General features: G+C 37.7%; 1 protein-coding gene across 8 annotated transcripts in view; it reads right to left on the bottom strand.

The window, feature by feature from the left end:
- Positions 1–21,790, bottom strand: part of SLC4A10 (solute carrier family 4 member 10) — a 158,376-nt gene that overhangs the window by 11,468 nt on the left and 125,118 nt on the right. For all 8 annotated transcript variants that reach the window (XM_065069652.1, XM_065069645.1, XM_065069646.1 and 5 more), the window contains 8 exons: positions 11,704–11,809; positions 8,718–8,879; positions 8,359–8,472; positions 7,688–7,849; positions 4,672–4,923; positions 3,378–3,446; positions 1,014–1,187; positions 243–365 (listed from right to left, as the gene is read on the bottom strand). In XM_065069652.1, coding sequence (XP_064925724.1) covers positions 243–365; positions 1,014–1,187; positions 3,378–3,446; positions 4,672–4,923; positions 7,688–7,849; positions 8,359–8,472; positions 8,718–8,879; positions 11,704–11,809 — 1,162 coding nt within the window. The remainder of the gene's footprint in view (positions 1–242; positions 366–1,013; positions 1,188–3,377; positions 3,447–4,671; positions 4,924–7,687; positions 7,850–8,358; positions 8,473–8,717; positions 8,880–11,703; positions 11,810–21,790) is intronic.

Genomic DNA, 21,790 nt, shown 5'->3' with positions numbered 1-21,790 from the left:
TTGAAAGGAGACAAGGAGTCCAGATCTGAAACAGTGAACTGGGTGGTAGTGCCTAAGGCTATAAGGAAAAGTCGGGGGGGCTGATTAAGAGGGGAAAGCAGCATCACCGACCTTTGCATTAGCAAGTGGAAGTAAACTGTTTCTGCAGTAGCAGGAGGAAACTGCTGGCTGGCCCAGAAAGTAAGAGGGACACTGTGTAGGGTTATGACTACACACCAAAAGAACCTGAAATCACAACCCACCTCTTTCTCAGCATCCTCCAGTTTCTTTTTTTTGCTCTCAGGCATCAAATCATCTAACCAACTGAGCTCCCGTTTAGTAAAAAAGAAATCCATGAGTTTTCGGACAAATACCAAGGCTAGGACCTGTAAAGGTATTAGTTTAAAGAATCAGGAAATTAAGCAAGTAAAACTGACAAACACACTTGTAGAGGGATACTTTCAAAAGTGACCACAGTTTACATCTAGAATTTTATTCTTTAATTTGGATACGCCAACAACTGGTCTTACTTTGTTCAGAAGAAGTATGGCATGAAGCATATAACAATCACTGTGGTCAGTAGACATCTTTTATTTTCAACTAGTGAAATAACCAGAGAGAGCTCACTTAAGCAGCAGAATAGATTTTTCTTTTATTCCCAGCAAGACACAGTAAAGCTCCTCAGCACAATCAATAATCTTTCTTAATGAGTGAATGTTCTTTCTGTAAAATCAATAATTACCACTCCTTAAATAAAAACATAAAATACATTTTAAAAATTTTTAAGTGAATAATTTTGCATAGACGAATAGAGAGCTGGGCTATCCACACATATAAATAGAGTGCAACCTGGACTCAAACTAGAGGTTATATGCAGAAGTTTTTCTTACTTAATACAGTGTGAATTGTCCTTGAATACTGAATCAAAGCAATATTGTAATTACCAGCCCCCAAATTATTATTTTTCTTCAATAACAATTATCGACAAGTGAAAAGACAAGGGATTTTTAGGAGAAATAAAAAATATTTCATACCATCATAGGAAAGACAATGGCAGCTCTTGAGACCTTTATAATCCACAGAAGCACAAGACAACTCAGCTGAATTACAGTGAAGAGATGGACCTTTCTAAGAGGAACATGCCTCAGATAAATAAAATCTGGCTGATGTTTTGCAGGCATCCAGAATAACTTTATCCTGTCAAAAAGCTGAAAGAAATTTTTTAAAGTTTGGATCAAAATGAGCTATAGGATTATTAATGTGGACATTTACACACTGCCTAAGGGACCCTGAATATCCTAAGAATCTGGCTTGTTATTCTAAAGGCAAAAACTGTGTGGAAGTTTAGGGGCATGAAAAAGGACTACCTCGGTTTACAATCTACACCAGTCCAATGGTGGTAAAGGACTCATCTTCTCTCCAGTTGAGTCACCAGAGTAAGAATGAGAATTGTATTATTTAAGTAAAGTTTAATTATTTCATTAGTCATACTTCTTAAGTTCATTTCAGTTTTCATACAGAATTGTCTCCCTAGGTATTTCTATTGCAGATGTGCTGAGATATTGGATTCTGCTGAAAGACATTCTGCACAGTCATACTCCAGGAACCATCCTGCTCATAACTGCATAATGTGTTCCACACAAGTAAAATAGTTACTTTAAAACAGTACTGCAAAGATTTCAAGTCAAGAACTCTTAAAGTTAGCCAAAGCCAAACTACAAAGTAGATGTGAATCAACTGCAAATCAAACTGATTGGAAGTTGTTTTTCAACAACTGAGCTCTGCTTCCTTTAGCACACAAAAATCTGATCATGGAGGGATCTCCCTCAGTCTTTTATCTCATGTGGATGAAACTCCCTTTTTTTTTTCTTCACCCAGTTTACTGCACCAGACACTTTATCCCAGGCTGCTTTATTTTTCCTGTTGCACTCTCTTCACAAGACCAGGAACAACAGCAAATGGGAAAAGAAATAAAAGAAAAAAAAAAAAAAGGCCAGGCCAAAAGCCAACTGCCACGACATTAGGAATGCACGTTGGAGGGTCTTGTTTCTCAGACCTATTAGGCCCCAAACTGCCTCGAGACTTGTGTCTGCTGCTATGGCGAAGTGATGATGGTGATGCACCCTTCCCTGCATGGATGAGCCATCCTATATTCACACAGTCTTCAGGAATTTCAAGTTTCAGAAACTTTCATTGAGCATGTGTAAACTGCATTTTTTAAAGGCTTATAATTTGGCCAGATTTGAGCATTTTTCTTTTTCACAGAAACAGCAAAAAGCACATCCTCCCACAATAAACATCGTATCAAATCTCAATTCCTTGACCCAGCTTGGGGGAGGGAGTAAAGTAGGGTGATGCCACCACTTTTCCAAGAAAAGATAGCCAGATTTTAGCACGCCTTAAAAACCACTTCTCAATAGTGTACTTTCTCATACCCTTGTTCTGGGAAACAGCTGAACCATATGAAGTTGAAATTATCTAAACCTCAGTGAAAGCCAAACTACACTTCTTAGAATACCAACCCAAATGATAAGGACTAGGCAAAGGTATAAAAGAAAAGACTCTGAATAGAAAACACCACTCAAAAACAAGAGCCGGCTTTGCTCATAACTAGTAGATAAAAAAGCAAGAAACTTTTAACTCACAATCAAAAAATTTAAATATAATGAAAGAAACAATTATGTATTTGACAAACTTTTGCACAGAATAATTCATGTTTTCATATGTGACTGTTCTCTCTCAGTTGTCTCAAAATGTGTATCAGTGCCTCAACTTTCAATAACAAAGGCACACTTGAGAATTCGAGTGTTTGTGTCAGATGGGTTAAAAGACGTGACACCATGGCACTGAATGCTGCAGTCATCCAGGAGTAATGCTGCCCGTCCACTAGACTTGCCCTTCACCTGTGAGGCCAAAAATTAAGTAGCATGGGACTTGCCACAGTTCCACTTCCTGGCCTGGGAAATTTATTTGCACAGGAAATATCTTCAAAATGTCACCTGTGTTAGTTTTAGGGTGACTTTGCCAAAAGCCTCATACAGACAAAGTTCAAGATGAAGCGTACCACTAGGAAGGCACTAGTGTGGAGGCTGAAAAGGCAGCAGGCAAGCAGGTGAATGAGAGGCAGGGGAGAGGAAGAGATCCTGATAGTTGTTACTCAGTTAACAAGGGTGAACAGAAAAACCCGCGCCTAAAAAAATAAAATAAGTGGGGCACATTACTTAGAGGGAACACTCTATGTAGAAAGAATCCACTTTCCTTTTTAATTGAGTCACTTTCAAGGTTCGCAACACTCCTTTAAGATTGTACACAAATGATAATAAAATAATATAATAAGAATAGCTACACATTTTATAGAAAATATCATCAGTAACACACTCTTCATAAATCCATTTTACCTGAATTCCCTTTAGAGATGAGGCACCCATGTAAAGAAATACTCCATAAAGTACTGGCATAGGAATAAACTAGACAAACAAGCAGAGAAGAGGAAGAGCATATTAAATACCATTTAACAACTTTTAATGCTCCTAGAAAGACATCTGAAACAGTTGAAATTCAAAGTGCCATATGCCTGCATTAATCAGACAAGTTGTAAATCAGAGTCACTCAATTACAAATTAATAATGTTTCTCAGAGTATAAAGCAAAAGAAGAATCTGTCTCTACAGTTTTATTTTCCTCTCACAGCCAGTCATTACAAAATTCATTATTAATAAAATTAACAGAACTACACAAAAAATGAAAGTGATAGATACTTAAATTATTTACTTAAAATACTGTTCAGGGGAGCATCTGGATAGTAAAGCTATAATCCTCAGAAAAATGTTCAAGAAAAAAAAAAAAGAAATGTTCTGTGCTGTGAACACTTAAAAATGGGTGAATGACTCTCGTGGGATGATTTTTAATATTTTAAATATTCAGGCTTTCAGTATACACTGTGTAGGTGAAGGGCTATTTCCATAGATAAGTGTCCATTTTAAATACTAAATACACAAAACTCACGTTCTCTATGTATTCAAAGTGAAGGCTTTATGATATACTTAATAAAATATCAGTGGAAAGTACAAGTTCTAAGGGCTGTGACAACACGCAAATCTAAATTCTGGTCTTACTGAAGTCAATGGCAAAAGTCTCACTGATTTCACAGAGGCCCAATAATTCTTAAAAACAGTAAGTATTCTGTATGTTGATGATATTATATATGCATATAACTAGACACCAGTTTCAGGACACCTGTGAGCTGAGCTGAGTATGCAGGCAGCATGAGAGAATTTTCACGTTCATTTCCAATAAATGAACCATACAACTTCTCTTGCAACTGCGAAAATATTTTTAAATTAACCAGAAATCACAAAATGTTTATAAAGTTTCTAAATAAATGCACTTATTGGTATAATTTAGCAAGACTGTTTAATGATAATTTGCCACAGGCCCGAAGCAGAGACAAAGGGTGAATCTTCATATACTACAGTTCAATGGTAGAATTCCCTCTGACTTCAGTCAGGCCAGATTTTCATTACAAGGTTTTTGTTAGATATTAGATGTCCCTAGCCTTTTTATTATGCAAAATTAGAATTCCACTTTAGATCATCATTGTGTAACATTATGTTAGTAATGTGCCTGGAACACAACAGTGAAATGTTCAGTTCAGTGCAGTATTCTTTAGCTTTTCCTTACTTCCCCAAATTACCTTCAGGATGCTTGTCAAGAAGACAGATGAGCCCATAAGGACAAAAATCATGAGCCCTGTGACTCTTTGCTCACGGATTCCAAGAAATTTTGGCTGCTCCCCGGGAGCAGAGCACTCTGATTCCAGTTTTAAGCTATTCACATGGGAAATAGAGAGGACAGTGGCTGCAACAAACCACGGCAATCCCATAATAGAGCAAACTCCAAGCATGACTGCCACCATGAGTAGGTCGAGATGGTATCCACATCCTTTCTGTGGAAAGAAAGTAGTGACAGCAAGAAGATGTAAAACAACATCTGAATTAAGGAGAACACTCCTGGCAGGCATTTCTAATGAACAGTTAGAGACAATTAAAAAATTTGTGACTTGTGGGAAAGAATAGTTTTCCTCTATGTGTTACCCAGGTTGGGTCAGTGGTGATGGAAAACTGGTTATCTAAGGGGAACTGCTACTAGTTCACAAGAAATGCTGTTATTACACTCATTTCAGTTATGAATTAAGTGTACATGTCATAAATCCACTTTACAATGGGCAAACACCTTTCCTGGTTATAAAAGAGATACTAATAGGACAATGGAAAATAGATACATTTGGGTTTAAACTCAATCTCTGCTGTGGAGAACAGTGAGCAGAACATCAAGCTCCACTGCCAGCTTTCAACTTCACTAATCTTAATACACCCCCCAGCCATCTTTACATAGGAGGCAGGAAAATATGTAGTTTGATTCTTTCCTACACAAAAATTCTTAGATTAACATTTGCAAAGTAAGCTTATGCTATAAAGGGCCATAAAACCACATAATATAAAGTTTTTATAGATGGTAAGCATGTGATAGTAAGAAGTTTTCACTAACATACTTTTATCTTATCCAAGAGCCTGTACATCAAGATGAACTATCATTACGCTATACATTAAATTAAACTATAACACGATATTCATCATCAGGTACTGTTTTACTTGTTTCCCTATTCAATACTTAAAATAGCGTCATAAACATTGATGTGAGACGTCTGTACAAAACCTTTGATTTTGAATCATCTCTGTAGTAGTGAAACACTCTCTAAATTTACCAACAGGAACATGTTGTTTTGTTTGGGCAGTAGTGGATAAAAATCTTTGGGCAAATCTGAGGTAGATTTAAAAACCTGCAAATACAACCTTCACTTGAAAATGCCCAATGGTCTGCATCAAGCTTGGTTGTACAGATATCTGTTACCATAGCTGAGAGGGATATTTCTTTTCAATTTTACCAAGCACCCAGGACGACCACGCAGCTGCAAGCAGGAGCTCAAGCTACATCCCTTTAGAAAGTCAGGTAGGTAGTTATCTCCACAAAATTTTGCAATATGGCAACAAATCCAGTGTCATGGTCTGATGAAACAGTGATGTTCATGCAAACAGTGTGAATATGTTGAACCATAATTTTGCCTGTAAACCCATGCAAATGTCTTTTGACATAAAAAAAGTAACTAAACTAAACTTGGAAGGGTTTGCTACAGAGACTGCCAAAAGCTGAAATGTGCACTATTCAGAATTTGCTATGGGAAGTATAAAAAAAGAGGGGAAAATGAGCTGGAAGCAAACAAATCATTTCTTTCTGAAGACAACTTTTACTTCTAAAATGGGAAGCGTCTGGGTTTATGAAAATGTAAGCCACATATCGAAGTGAAAATGCCATCTTATTTGCTTACATTATTTAAAAAGGGGGATTCATATAAAGTAAAGAAAATGAAAAGAATCAACTCTAGCAAGCTTCCCTCACTCCCCAAAAGTGCTTAGGAGTCTTATCTCCAAGACACATCTTGACAAATTCAGAGATGTGTTAAATACAGCTATTAGTTACACGCACAAGACACTCAAAGAAAGAGTTTAATTCTAAATCCTAACAGAGACACCTTTTTTTACCTTCTGACACATTTATGAGGAACGTATCTGCTAATGCATACAGAATCCGAGAGCATTTCCTCACATTCATACATGATCTGAGGAACCTGACATATGGGAAGAAAAGGAAGCGTAGCAACAGGTGATGCTACACCAGACCCCAGCAAAACTAAAATGCAGCAAGACAAGGGGGCAGCCAGGAGGACCATCTGACTCCCAGATGCCAGTGCTGAAAAAACACATTCCAAAGCTTGGCAGCAAATTCCTGCATCTGTCAAGTTAACCACATGCAATGCTATGGATTGACATGAAGAGCCAGGCTGACAAAGAGGGCAAAAAAAGAACATATCAAATGTCACAATCATCCAAGAAGAGGCAGTGCAAAGTGAAGGTTGCAAATGCATTTGCTAAAGCAACTTAGGATTGGATTGCTGCTTATTAAAAGTATGTCAAAAAAAGCCTAAGCTTGCTGCATATACATGTACAGAAACCTGCTGCTACATTTTGCCCAACAGTTTTTCAGAAGGGTGATGTCCCTTTTTCTCTCTCCATCTGTAGGCAACTAAAGTGTTAGAGAACAGAGCAGGAAGTTGTCCTATGTTGTTTTAAGAACCCATTGTGCCTCCAAAGCTCAGTTTTATTCTTCTTCTTTTTTAAGATAGGAAGGGCATAAAAAAACTGGATGGGTAGAACCATAGAGAAGGATGAAGAGAGGAAAAAAAATCCTATATTACAAAACAACCCCTAAATAGTTTTTTTCAAAATCCAATCCAGTAGAACAGTATCTGAAGAGTATCTGAAGATACAATTAAAATTACGGTACTTAAGGAAATTGTTAATGTCCAGTTTGGTTTTTTAGGTGAATAGGTATCATACTTCTAATAAATCATAGAGGACAGCATTTTCTTGATTCAGAATCTCTGTTCCAAATCACATCCATAAAGACTTCTGCAAAGCAGCAAATCACTGACACAGGGCACAGGTACTACAGAGACCAACAGAGAAAAAGCATAACAATTTAAAGGGGCACTATTTAACATAAAATGAATTAGCATACTCAAGTAGATGAAGGCACATTACATAGCCTGAAGCAGAAAACAACAGTGAAAATATAACTATTTGACTGAATACCTTTAGTTTGTGTTCTTTTCTATTGATAATGACAGCTGTGATCTGCTGGTCCATAAAGATAAGGATAGTACAAAGCAGGGCTGGAATTACAGCAGCTATCACTGTCCACCAAGGATTAGGCCCCAAAGGAGAAATAAACCAGCCACGATCATCTCTGGTGGGCTATAAAAACAGTCATGCATGACCAGTCAGAACTCTAAGGATTATTTACATTTTAACTTCACAAGAATACATACAAAAACATTACTAGGATATGATTTCCTTTATAATCAATCTATGTATGAGCACAGAAAAATGCTAAACTTCCTATGATACCAAAAAGAGAAGTTACATATAATAAAATCATCTGGGATATTACAGGCTTGGTTGTATTTGATAAAATTTGATAAAATGAGCCTAGCAAGGAGCCCCAGAACATTACAGTAGTGTAGGATTTGGGCAATTTGAGCCAGCTGAGTTCCCACACAGAAGACATCAGGAAACATGAAGGGGCTGGATAGCAGAGGCTCACTTACATGGGCCACTAGTCAGAGAGGTTGCACAGTACTTGGTGAACATGAAAAATTCAAAATAGTGTCACTACTCCCTGATGATTAAAAAAGTATAATAAACCCAATATAGCACACTACTTGGTCAAAAATATAGGGCAGTGCAATTTATTAACAATTTACCTTGAAAGCATTTGGAACCTGAAGTTTCGGTGATGGAATCCCAATGGCATAGTCAATTAAAACCATGGACAAAATAGTAAGAAAGACAGCAAAATCGCTGACAACAGATCGTACCTATGAGTATTGAGAGAAACAACAATTTTAACTGAAACATTAATGTGTGATTTAGGATTTATTTTCTTCATTTTTTAAGCAATTTTGTGCTTAAAGCTAAAACTGTGCTTATTCTGACATAATGTTCCAACAGAGAAAAGATGCAGTGTCCGCTTCACCAGCAGTTAATTGAATTTGCAATGCAGACGAAATTCATGCTTACACATGACCACTGACAACTTTTGAATTAAAAAAATAGCACATACCTTTGTTGGGAAGTATCGGCTAGTTTTGAACTGCTTCAGTGTGGATGACAGTGTTACTGTAGAAAAGAATAAGATGACAGACCAGAAGAGGACATCTGGAACATAAGGGCCATGATGACCACAGGCTCGTCCAACAAACTCTCCATGAAATTTCTTACATTCCTAGCAGAGAGAGCAAAGCATTATTGTTCTGAAAGATATCCGTGCTTACGCTGGTATTTTCTTTCCAATTACTTTCCTAAATTGCAAGCAGACTGTACTACTAGAAATAGTTAAAATAATTTTTAAATATTTATTATTGTAAAAATTAAAACTCACTAATGTTTGTCTGCATGGAAAACTCTCAAACCCTCAAAATAAACTCCTAAGAGAGATTAAGACCATAAATAAAGTCATTAATATATACCCAGATTTATTTCAAACTGAACAAATACACTTATTTGTTTTCTGTTTACAAACAGAGATTTGCACTTCCTAATTCCTTTCAAGACAGGCAAGTGAAGTTCAAAAGCTACGAAGAGAAAGGCTTCTCCTAGTGCACTCTCAAATACTCATTGTTTTGTTTTAATTTCACAGGCCAACCAATTCAAGAAAAAGCTACTTAGCAGGTACAGTATTAGCCTAAAAGCAGACCAATACATTTAATACCACATGGGGGCAGCACATCCCACAAAGTATCTTTTTCGTAAAACGATCTGATAAAATGCAGCAAAATTCAAAATCCATAACATTCATTCTATCCAATATAAAATATGATCAAATACTAAGACACACTAGAAAATGTATCTAGTAATTCTGCAATACCATCCTCAGTTGTTTAAAATCATAATTGTTCCAGGCAGAGAAATAATGAGTAGCTCTCAAAATGTGAGCTACAAGCTCCAGACTTGCAACCCTTTCCTTCTCCTTCCCAAATTCCTCCACAGATATTAAGCAAAAAGAAACACAGCACCCAGAATCAGAGATTCCAGCCAGCGATGTCCTGCCAGATCAGAATCTTTTAGTATCGAATGAACTGGGTCACTGGCTCATCAGACTCCCATCACAACACTGTGGCTTGACATGTTATGAGAAACTTTGGCCTTAAACAATGGCTGGCTTGAAAAAAAACACAGTTGCTATTTTATTAACTGTGAGACAAAAGAGTGCAAAACTTTTTATAGTGGTATAGCAGTAAACCTGGGATAACTATGATGCAATTCTGACTGACGAAATGGAGGGGGGGAATAAAAAAAAAAAAAAAAAAAAAAAAAATCAGGAAATACAGAAGAAATTGGCAAGATTCTGGGACATCACATAGAAAACTTGTCCTGGCCTGAGCTAGACCTTGATGTTGGCACAGAACAGGGATGAATTTCATCATACACCTACTGAAAAGGATTTTGTTACCATCACAATAAACACTTTGCTCACATTTGTTTAGTCCCAGATAGCAAAACAACTTGTTGGTCCTACCGTTGGTTTTTAGAGAGTGCCAGCCTAGATCTTCAGAAACCTGAAACTTCTAGATCATACACAAGAAACAACAGGAAGAAACGAGCAGTGAAGATGACAGTGGTGTGAGACTGACCAAATATTTATAGGAAACTAGGTCTAGTCTTTTACTCTATTTCTCCAGAACAGGAGAACTGAAGGTTTCTGATGATGCTTTCAAGATACAAATACATGACAGTGTGAAAAAATTTTAGTTATTTCTTTCACAAATATAGGGGCTAATGGGAAAAGTCCATCAGTTTTACTGCCACCCATGTAAACTCAAGTTTCGGTAACAAGCTTTTACAGAAGTTTTAAAGGGTTTTATATAATGCAGCCTGTCTTTTACATTTATAGTTAAAACAAAATCTGTTATTTTAAATCTCCTCAGCTGCAAATGTACTCTGAAAAACACTGTCAGGGATCTGAGAAAGTGAGAGGAGGAGTCTGCCCCTGCACAGATGCTCATAGAGTGTGCTGCAATTTTGAGAATATTCATTCTGGATTGCTGGAATCCCTCAGGCCAGCAGTTCTCAACTTTTTCTCTGCTGTTGCCACACCAACAGAGTTGAGGAGCAGTCCCTGCTATCAAGACAGAGCAGCCATGGAAGGCAGCTCTTGCTCAACACATGATGGGAGGACACCAGTTCTACATTTCTGCCTTTGAAAGAAAAAACTGTGCTGCAGACGGTCCACTGGATCAGCTTTTAAGCATTTCATTTAGTTATGTCTATGATGGAGTTAATTCAGTTATATTTTTGAGAGAACCCTTCAGTTTTGTGTCTTTTGCACTCCCTTCTCTTTGACTGTGTAATGAAATGATCCATTTGTGAGAAAGTGGTGGTCTGATCTCAGTATGGCATTTTAATCATCGTAAATGCTGCTTTAAAGAAGGCAAACCTGAAGTAATAAATCCTTTAAACCTAGACAAGTGCACCCACGCAAACTCCCCAAACTGTTTGTTGCTCCCCCACCCCCCAGGAAAAAAAAGAAAAGAAAAAAAAAGAAAAAAGAAAAGAAAAAAAATTACACATAAGAAAAATTTGGTCACTGAGCAGTAACTGTTAGAGAATTTCTCCCCTTCCTCTCCTTTATAGCCTGAAGAGCCATAAGATTGTTTTAGAGGAAATAAATGCTTGCAGAGTCTTTCTACACAGGGAAACTTTGGTTTTGCCATCTGGCAGAATTTAGGACAAATCCGTTGTCATTTGACATGTTTAGACTTGATCTCAGTCAAACTCTTGTGCTAGTGTGTCAGGTTTCCAAAGCAGGGCACAAAATGCACATACTTGCTTTAATGCGTACTATCAAAGGCTGCAAAATGCTTACAAAAGGAGATAATGCTTCAAAGTCTATGTTAACCTTTGTTCAGTTAAGTATATTTTATGCTTTATTTGAACTAATATGATCAGAAAAAAAACACGGTATTTTTTTCAATATATTTGCTGCAGTAGGAGAGAAAAAATTATTTATGCCTATGCCTTTATTTTTTAAGTTCCAATATTTCACTTACTGACACAGTTAGGTTCCCCCATGGCACATCAGATGCAGATATATTGTAGTCCTGCCAGTATCGTAAGGTTTTATTGCTAGGATGTTCTGGTTCCACACAATTGCATCTGAAAAGACAAAATAATACTTTTTCCTTAGTAACAAAAGAAGTATCACATATTAATCCAAATTATCAACTTCATGACATATTGAAATTGTGATCTACTTTGCCAGATAATTTTACTTCAAATGAATTCATGCTTTGAAGCAGTTCATAGTTCAGTAGCTAGTGCTATTACTAGAGTATAATTTGCCGTGAGGTGCATGTGCATATATAGTACGTAATGTGACATATTTAAATGACTGTCCACAGAAAGTTTTTCCACCTGTTTTGTCCTATTCTATTGATACTTCTAAGCACAGTTTGTAATACTGAGAACATGCCAGTCCTGTCCCACCCCCTTACACCTAACGCTTGCCTACACAGGTATTAGATGCCATGCACAGTTCCAGGCTGATCCACTTCCCAAATGCAAATTGTCTGTATCCTCTTTCTTCCTCTCTACCAGAGGCCTTCGTGGGCTAAGCAGACAAACTGCCCGGTCAACTGTCAGGGCTCTGCAAGATCCCCAGCACCACAGGCTCAGGGAACTTCTGCGTCCATTGTTTTTCCTTTCCCCACAGCTGCTTTAAAAGCATCCTTTTCATTTTCAGTTGTGGATTTTTAACATACAAAATATGACGAGCCACTGTGGGAGGGCAATACTGCAAATAGGAAATTTGAAATCAAAATTAAGTCTTTAAAGCCTCTGAAGCAACAGTGGGGGGCTTTTTCTTTGACAAAGCCTTCAAAATGTGCAGGATACTCTGTAGGTTCCAAGATGGCAAGTGTGCTTTGCAGTTCTCTTTAAATTAATTCTACTTTTAAAAATCTATAGTACTATCTATCCTGCTAGTATTTTAATGTGCTTATGATGGCTGAAAATAAATTCTGTACTCTCCTTTCTGATAAAGTTTTCAGGAGTAACTGGGAACAGGATAATGTCTGAGAATAGAGTGGAGAGCATACATTTGCACTCCGTTTCTAGAAGAGTATCAGTTTATTCACTTAGCTATGCCATCTATTTTCTCCACGACTGTTTATCTTTCCACAAAATGACAATTCTCATCTAGATTTGTAGTATCTTCTATACAAGACATTCTACCATCTACATTATGAGTACAGAATAGTGCCACTATATTTTGATTACAATACTATACATGTGACAACAGCTGCATTTTATACGTACATAGAGATGCAGGTTGTCTTTGTGCAACTCCTTGTTTTTACTTGAAATGCATCTATTTATAAAAGAAATAAAAAAGCCCTTACAGCTCATGAACAAAAATAAATTAAAAAAAAAAAAAAAGGCGCAACAGCATTCAGAGAAATAGAGGGCCTGAGCCAAAAGTCATTGAAGTAGACTAGATCTTTCAAACGCATTTAATATGATTTGGATCAGGCCCCAAGTGCAGAATGAATGCGTGTTCAATGTGTAGTTTAAAGTATTATAAAATGGGTTAAATGAAGCGCATCACTACTAGTGAGCTACAGCAGCATAATAAAGTCAAACAACAGTATGTCTATGTTATTGCAAGGGAGTATTTGATGTTCATGCAACAATACAGAGGTGGCTATTTCAGGTTACGAGTGTTTCCTGTGAGCACAGGAGCTCCCAGCCCCTGATGTCCATCGCTGATCGCAGACTGGCCAGACGCTGGGCGATGGCCCATTGGGGTTTGATTACAGTTGTTCAATCACAGTCACTTTCTCACTAGAAGGGAAGACTGTGCATGTCACCAACACTACGTGGCACAGCTACACTTGCTGCAAACTGCAAAATTACATTTAAAAGTTAGAGAAGCCAAAATTTCTGTTTCCATAGCCAGAAACGCAACATTTGAAGCTATAGCTTAATACAGCTCAGGTAATTCACCTTCAGATGAGATCATCACCCTCTTTATTTCTCTATCAATACCACTTCCCTTAGAGCATTCCAGTCTGGCCTTTACCAAGTTTCATAGGCATTTATCAGCGTAAATGTAAATTTATCAATTGTCCATCAGCAAGCAAGTCACTTGTGCAAACCGCACTCATGCTGACCAAAATCACCATGCACCCAGCATTTGTCACTGAATGGGTGCAGAATTAGGCCCTAACTGCAAAGATCAGATCCTGCTTTCTACTGAGAAGATCATTATTATAACATTATATTGGTTTTAATATTTTATGCCTTTTGGCAACACTGACATTTTGTTGTGAGATTGTATCACAGCATAACTGTCTTCCAATATCCCACTAATCACTTAACATTAGAGAAATGTGAGATAGTAAGAAACAGCCTGACCAGCACAGAAGACGATTGGAGGTACCATTCGGTGCCAGAACATAAAGGATTATCTACCAAAACATGACAGTTCATTACAGATGTAGTTACTTCAATGATGACTATTTCCCAAAACAACTGAACTGCAAGGAGAAACTCACATGAGTGAAATAAGGCTTTCTACTTTAATATTTTAAAACTTTTAGTCTCTTTCATTGTCATTTTTTACTCTGAGAGGTCAGCTCTCAGGAGAAAAAGTAGAACACTCTGGATTGTTAACCACTAACTCATCTTTCTCTTCTCTTGATGAAATATTACTCAGAAGGCTGGAATAGTAAAAATGTTATCACCTCTTGGAGGTTCAAATAATACTCTAACGTTCCTGTAAAATTGTTTCAATTGCTGAGCCCACTACAAGAGATCTCTGTGGAGTTTATGCCATTACCACTGAGCAATAGACTATACATACACCTATATCTTCCAAGCAACATATTCTTCTCCAAATACAGTACTAACTTAGCAACATACTCTCATGTCTTTCAGTGATAAGGAGACCGCAATCATCTTTCTTATGCTAAAAGATACAGGATGATTCATTTGATCCTCTTTTATCATAGCTTGGAAGAAACTGCTTTTTTTCATGGCACTGGTTTGTGGGGGCAAATGCATAGGTGTCACTATAAGGAAAATTAAAAAAATCTCTGCTGCCAATCTCACAATATACCAATTTCATCACACTGATAACAGAACAAGTCTTCCTGAGTCTTTACACATTTGGCTACTGCAAGATGTTCTGATCTCCTGGGAGCAATTCAGATGTCTAAACATGGGTGCCTATGTACCCCATGGTACCTGTGACATCCATGATAGGTTGGCACATATGTGAGAGGGTCTACGGTGACTCACGCCTTGGTTTCCGCAGCAGCTGGAGGCTAAGAGATCTAAAATGGCACTAGATCCTCAGTCACAGGTCACTCCCTTCTGTATTTAAAAGGTCCATATTTTGCAACTAGGCAGAATCAGTGGAGTTCGCTTTTTTCTAGGGTGTTTAAACATCTAACACAGCCTATTATGAAGTGGCTTATAAATCTGAGACAGAATAATAAACTGTTTCAGAAAAGACAGTTTTCAAGAAACTGCAGGAAAACTAATGTAAGATAGGAACTGACAAAAGGAGAGAGTAACAGAAAAATAATGGCCCCTGCTAGCTAGAAAAATAACCAGACCAAGGAGTCTTTATTGCATTTACATCTTCCAAGGTGCTCAAGAAATCTCTGGCAAATCAGGATGGGCAACAAAGGTAGATTAGAAATAATAAATTTTAGGACTGGTTAACCAGTATCTCCTGGAGCCTGTACCTCTTTCCTTTGTAGAGAAGGATCAAGACTTCAGCTAAAATCTTCACCGCCAATCTCACTATAATGGTACAGGTGGTATCGGTCACTGCTGGCCCGCCCTTCCCTTCTTTGTCCTCCCAGCTCCCCACATTTTTCCTAGCTCTTTTTGCCTCTGTTTCGTAGTCTCAATTTCATTAACTTGAGGCAGCCCTCATAACTTCACTGCATGCAACATTTCCTACAACTTGTTCTCAAAGAACAGATGTAGGATTTGACAACTGCAGCTTCAGGCCACCTCAGGCAACTAGAAATAGTCTTTGTTCCCCAAAAGGAATAGTCATTACTGTCCTTAACAGCACCAAAAAAGACTGTTCATATGATCCCCGTTACAGCCAGTATAAAATCTTCAAACAAGAGCTTGCACAGTGTTTTCTGTGAGCAAATAAAACACTTAAATGGTGCAGATTCTTTGAAAGCATCATGGCCATTCATCCCAAGGCAGTTGCCATTTTTCACAGTATCACAGTATGTTTGGGATTTTTCAGTATATTGTTTGCAAAACTAGGAGGCACTTACTATTGATGTGTTAACCAACTCTGAAGGAACTCTTTTGTAGCTCCTATCTTTCAGCATGTACATATTGCAAGCTACACCTATTTATACTAGCTAAGGATCTGATCTATACAAGATGCAACCACAGCTTCTTAATGATTAGCCAACATACCATTTCCTCTTCCTAGAAGGACAAAATCTCTTTCTGGCTCACTTAAGACAAATGAGATTTGCTCAATATGAATATTTGTATTATTATTTAAAAAATACAACAGGCAAGTATGACAGATAAGTTACAAAATGTTCTCATTTAAACAATATGTCTCACTGAATTTCAGAGTACATATTTGGTAGTATAAGGAGTAAGTTGCCATCAAATAACAGAGAATAAGAAGATGATATGAAATGGAAGATCATTAATTTTGTTTTAAAAGTATTAGAATATATGCATGTCTTCTTTATGTTGCATTTACAAGGTTGAAGGAACACACATGAATAGCAGAATGCTATGCATGTTTAGGTTGTCTCCAAATATACCATTTTCATGTGAATTATGGGCACTTGCATAGTTCTTCTGTTTGTCTAACTGCTATAAGAAGGGGATAACGACAATAGCATAGATGTCTTCTCTGCTGTCCCATACCTACAACGTCTGTATATGCCTGGCATTATATTTACCATATTCCTTCCCATGTCAACATTCATAATGACAAAATCAAAGTCTCAATGGAGAAGAGACTGGAAACCAAATAATTAATACTGATGAGAAATGGATTTGTCAGTTAAGTTCTATTCTCAGTATCATGAAACCCTTTCAAAGTACAGCTGCCATGGCAAGACAAGACTTTTTCTTCATTTATTCATGAGATCTGTCAGCCTGAATTAGACCATTGAGTCATTAAGTTAAGTAGCCCATCTCTGACAATCACGAACATCAGTAGGCATCCATGTATATTCTCTAAAGTTGGAAGTCTACATAGTTTAGTCGGTGAAGCTGAGAGAGAAAACAGAAAAGCCTGTAGAAGTACCTAGACAATGCACTCAGCAGCACAAGAATTTCACACCCACATAGAAACAGAGAGATAAATCAAGGTGGGAGTGGTGGAACTGACGCTACAATGAAGAAATCTCAAAGAATCAGGTTTCTTTGGAGAGCACATCAGGAGGAAAACGCTGTTCTGTCAAGGGGAAAGTCTAGAAAATAGATCTATAATCATATTGTAGTTTTGTTAACCTTGACTGTCACTCATAAATGTTGACCTTTATGGGCTGCCTGGTGCCACTAATGCATTCTGTGCGTTCTTAGCAGTACTACAGTTTGTAACTGCCATACATCTGTCCTGCATCTGGGCAGGAACAACCCCAGGTTCCAGTATAGGCTGGGAAATTACATATTAGAGAACAGTGTAGGGGAAAGGGACCTGGGGGTCCTGGTGGACAACAGGATGGCCATGAGCCAGCACTGTGCCCTTGTGGCCAGGCATCCTGGGGTGTATTACAAGGGGGGTGGTTAGTAGATCGAGAGAGGTCCTCCTTCCCCTCTACTCCACCCTGGTGAGACCACATCTGGAATATTGTGTCCAGTTCTGGGCCCCTCAGTTCAAGAAGGACAGGGAACTGCTGGAGAGGGTCCAGCGTAGGGCAACAAAGATGATTAATGGAGTGGAGCATCTCCCTTATGAAGAAAGGCTGAGGGAGCTGGGTCTCTTTAGTTTGGAGAAGAGGAGACTAAGGGGGGACCTTATTAATGTTTATAAATATATAAAGGGTGAGTGCTATGAGGATGGAGCCAGGCTCTTCTCGGTGGCAAACAATGGTAGGACAAGGGGTAATGGGATCAAGCTGGAACACAAGAGGTTCCACTTAAATTTGAGAAGAAACTTCTCAGTGAGGGTGACAGAGCACTGGAACAGGCTGCCCAGGGGGCTTGTGGAGTCTCCTTCCCTGAAGACATTCAGAACCCACCTGGACATGTTCCTGTGTGATCTCATCTAGGCGTTCCTGCTCTGGCAGGGGGATTGGGCTAGATGATCTTCTGGGGTCCCTTCCAATCCCAAACATACTGCGAGACTGTGATACACAGAAGCTAATTTGCTGAAAAGTAGTGTAATTACGTGGGATATTGACAATTCATCTGAAAGCTTTCACTGAGAAATAGCTTTAGGATGTCACTTCACCATGCTTCCAAAGTTAAAAAAGCATACACTTGAGAAGAGCTTCAGTACGATGCTCATTCAGAAATAATATACTGTAATACACTATAATGCTATATGGTCAGCTTAAGTTTAGATTGTTTAGGTGTAGTATATCAATACACTCATATATACTGTAACAAAACCACCCAAGGATTATATGTAAGCATTTCTAGATTTGAAGGCACTGTGTAGACTAGGTGTCAACTACGAACTGAATGCTGTGGAGAATTGCTTAACAAGGAGATCTGTTTCCAAAGTGGAGCAGATGAGTAATAGGAAAGAATGAAGCAACGTGGGCACTGCCTGGGCTCAAAAGAGGGAGAAAGAGAAAAGAGTCAGTTGGGTTAGGCAGACATAGGGGAGTCCTAGAATAAATGAAATATAGAAAAATAATTTATAGATTCCTGGGTTTGCCACAAAGCAAAATGGAACCAGCAGTTAAACTCAATGATGGCCATTGCATGGTTTTGGGAAGAAGAGGGACATTCTTAAGGAAAGACACACAGGATTTGGCACAGTTACTTAACTGCTGGGGGAAAAAAAAAAATCTATAAAGAAGAGGAAAAGAAAATCTATATTCATATCTCCATTCAAATAAATCATTACAGAATCTGGAATTCAATTACATGCCTCGGATCCCAGTGAGAAATTCTGTGCTCATCATCACTGGCTCTTCTCATTCCTCTTGCAGGTTAAGGAATACAGGGCATAAAATATAATTTGAATCCAATAATAATGCATTTAGATTAAGTTATGTAGATAATGAAAGATTTAAAACTTGCTTGTGCAAATAGTGGTGTGTACAAAACCAATTCTCAGAATGCTGCCTAGAAGTAATGGTTTCTATAGCCTGCAAAAGATACTGAGATTGACATGATCTTGGCTCCTTAATTACATCAGAGTGGGATTTTCTACTCCTAATGCTTAAGTGCATGTCAATACCAAGACAGATTGCAATATGCATATTACCATGCCAAGAAATCACTTTAAAATTATTCAATGTAATCTGTTAATAATTGAGTAACTTCTGGTAAAGAATTATTAAAAACAACATTAATTCATCACTCTGAAAAAAGAATCCATAAAAAACAAAAGGTATATAAGGCCCCAAGATCTAAGCAACCTCACGCTGAGAAATAATTTATCTTCTGTATTCTAAGATAACTATCTTAAAATGCTTGTGTTTTAAAGAATACTGGATTGCTTTCTAAATCATCTTCCTTTCATCCACAATACTTGTTTTCCTTTTGAGAACCTCTGTTTTTAATCCACCCAGTTGTAAGGTTCTCCTTTCCTAGCAAAAATTATATCCTAGTATTTAATATACACATTAAAACTGATGTGCACCAGTGTTTCAGGCAGAATTCGCTAACTGAAGATATATTTGCTACAGGGGTAGGAAAAAGCAGGAGGAGGAGAGTGCAGAAATAAGAGAGTTGCTATGCCAACCTACAAATGCTAATGGCATGAGAAATACAAAAAGGTCACAGTAAAACAAAAAAAAGGCAAGAAAGAAAATCCCAGATCAAAAAGTATGTGTATTTGATTTAATAAACAATGCAGCTACTGTATTTAACTTCCTTCAAAACAATGCTGTTTAAAAAGAAAAAAATGCAGTACAGTAGCACACTGAAAATCAGGTTGTCTTTGTCCTTCCTATGATTTAGCTCTTAAATTCCTTACTCTTTATCATTCATATCATAAAGATGGTGTTTCAAGAAAAAGCTACACATAAATGCTGAAAGGATTTGCCTGCAAGTACTTCACCTGACAATTAGGGCTAATATTTCAACACAGAGTAACGAACAAGTACAATAAAGAAAATGAGCTAAAAGTGCATTAAGACTAGTTCTGCATTAATTAGAACACGCAACAAATGATACTTTTGTCTTTCTGAGACAGAATTTTGTAACAAGCTCAAACTCCTATCCTCTACCTAAATGGTAAAATGGTATACACAAATTTTTAAGAAATCTTTTAGAGACACATTCAGCTGATTTTCAAATATTTGAGTCTTCTTGATTTCTAATCATTCTTTCTATAGTCTTTTAAGGTTTGTTACGGCAGATACTTAAATATAAGAAGAGATGCATGCAGTACAGTCTTTTACATCAAACTCCTGCAACAGAGACTGTTTATGACAGAATTCAAACCCACCCAAAATACAGAATGGGTTTTCTTTCTCACTCTAAATATGGTTCCAATCTGGTTGAAATATCACCCATTTTAAATTACTATTTTCTACATCTTTCTAGTACTCCAAAAGACAGTACTAGCCACATGCAAATGACTTTTCCCAAGCCAAACTCCTGCACCAGGGCAAAGGCAAGAGCACTGGGATGTAGACATTAGAGCGGACATTCGAGCAGACATTAGAGCATCCTTGGACAGCCCGTGGGAGAAAAGAAGCGAAGAGGGCTGGGCCACAGCGCACACTGACAGCTGTGTACAGAGTCCCGACCTATTTATCATGAACTTTTTGAGTGGGCAACAGGCAGAATACAGAAAACACAGAAATTTTACAGTATAACCTGAGTTTTCTAGAATAAAATTGCAGATCCAAAATAAAGTTTTACATAAGCTTTGGCTGAGCATTCAAAGAGAAATGAGTTGCTCAACCTTTTGAAGTTCACCCATTGCTAATTAAAGAACTGCCAAGGCTTTACTAACAATTAAAAACTTGTCTTTAAAATCCCCAAAGAGGAAAATGCAAACAGCTGTTTTAATTAGCAAAACAGCAGATACTAATTAGCTTCTGTAACAGAGTATGCTGGTCCTTTAAGGACAGGACCAGTTTCAGCCCAAGTTTATTACCCACTTAAACTAGATGTAGAAGGACTGGGGTCAGATGCTTCTAATTCCTTGTGAAAGCAAAATACCATAACTTCAAGTACACAAAAATGAGATTTTTACTTCAAGTAGCTGTTATGTTTATTCACCTTCTAGTGTCTGATCTTTCTGGAACTGAGACACATGCAGCTATTTGAGAAGGGAGTGAAGGTTATTTGAAATGTCTTGTGATGATCCTGTGGGGATGATAATTGTGATACCTTCATGTTCTGGGCACATGGCCACTCTGTCTGGACAGGGTAGTATGTGCATATCTGCACAGCAAACCCACGGAGCTGAGGTAGCACAAGCGTGCTCTGAAAGCACTGGTCATCTGGGCAGCTGATGTGGAGTTGCTCCAACAGAGCACATCTTTCTGTTGTCCCAATTAGTTGTGGCAGGTTCTGAAGAACTAAGAAAAACTCAGATAAAGTAGAAAGGAGCGGAGAGAACAGAGGAGGCTGGAATTACCGCTCTGTTGTGTCCAGAGCACAGATCCTTGGAATCGGCAGATGTGCTCTTGCAAGATAATAAATATGCATACTGGTGCTTTCAGTTTTAAGGTTAAAAAAATATAAGCTACGTCCCATAAGAACTATGTTGCCTATGTCTACAGTTAGTCATTTTGGTATTAGTAGGGTCAGTTGCCACGGACATGATATTGATAATAAATAGGATATCACAGCAAATAGAAGATACAACATAAATGCTGAAAGTTAAATGTAATGCAAGAGTTTATAAGTCTTTTTATTTGTGCTTTCTACACACTATTTATTGTACTATCTACACAGATCGAGAATAACTGAGAATATATGTATGAAATTATGACC

This window comes from Columba livia, chromosome 7, assembly GCF_036013475.1.
Source record: "Columba livia isolate bColLiv1 breed racing homer chromosome 7, bColLiv1.pat.W.v2, whole genome shotgun sequence".
Taxonomy (NCBI): Eukaryota; Metazoa; Chordata; class Aves; order Columbiformes; family Columbidae; genus Columba; species Columba livia.
The sequence above is the reverse complement of the archived record's forward strand: the minus strand, read 5'-3'. Positions and strand labels throughout refer to the sequence as shown.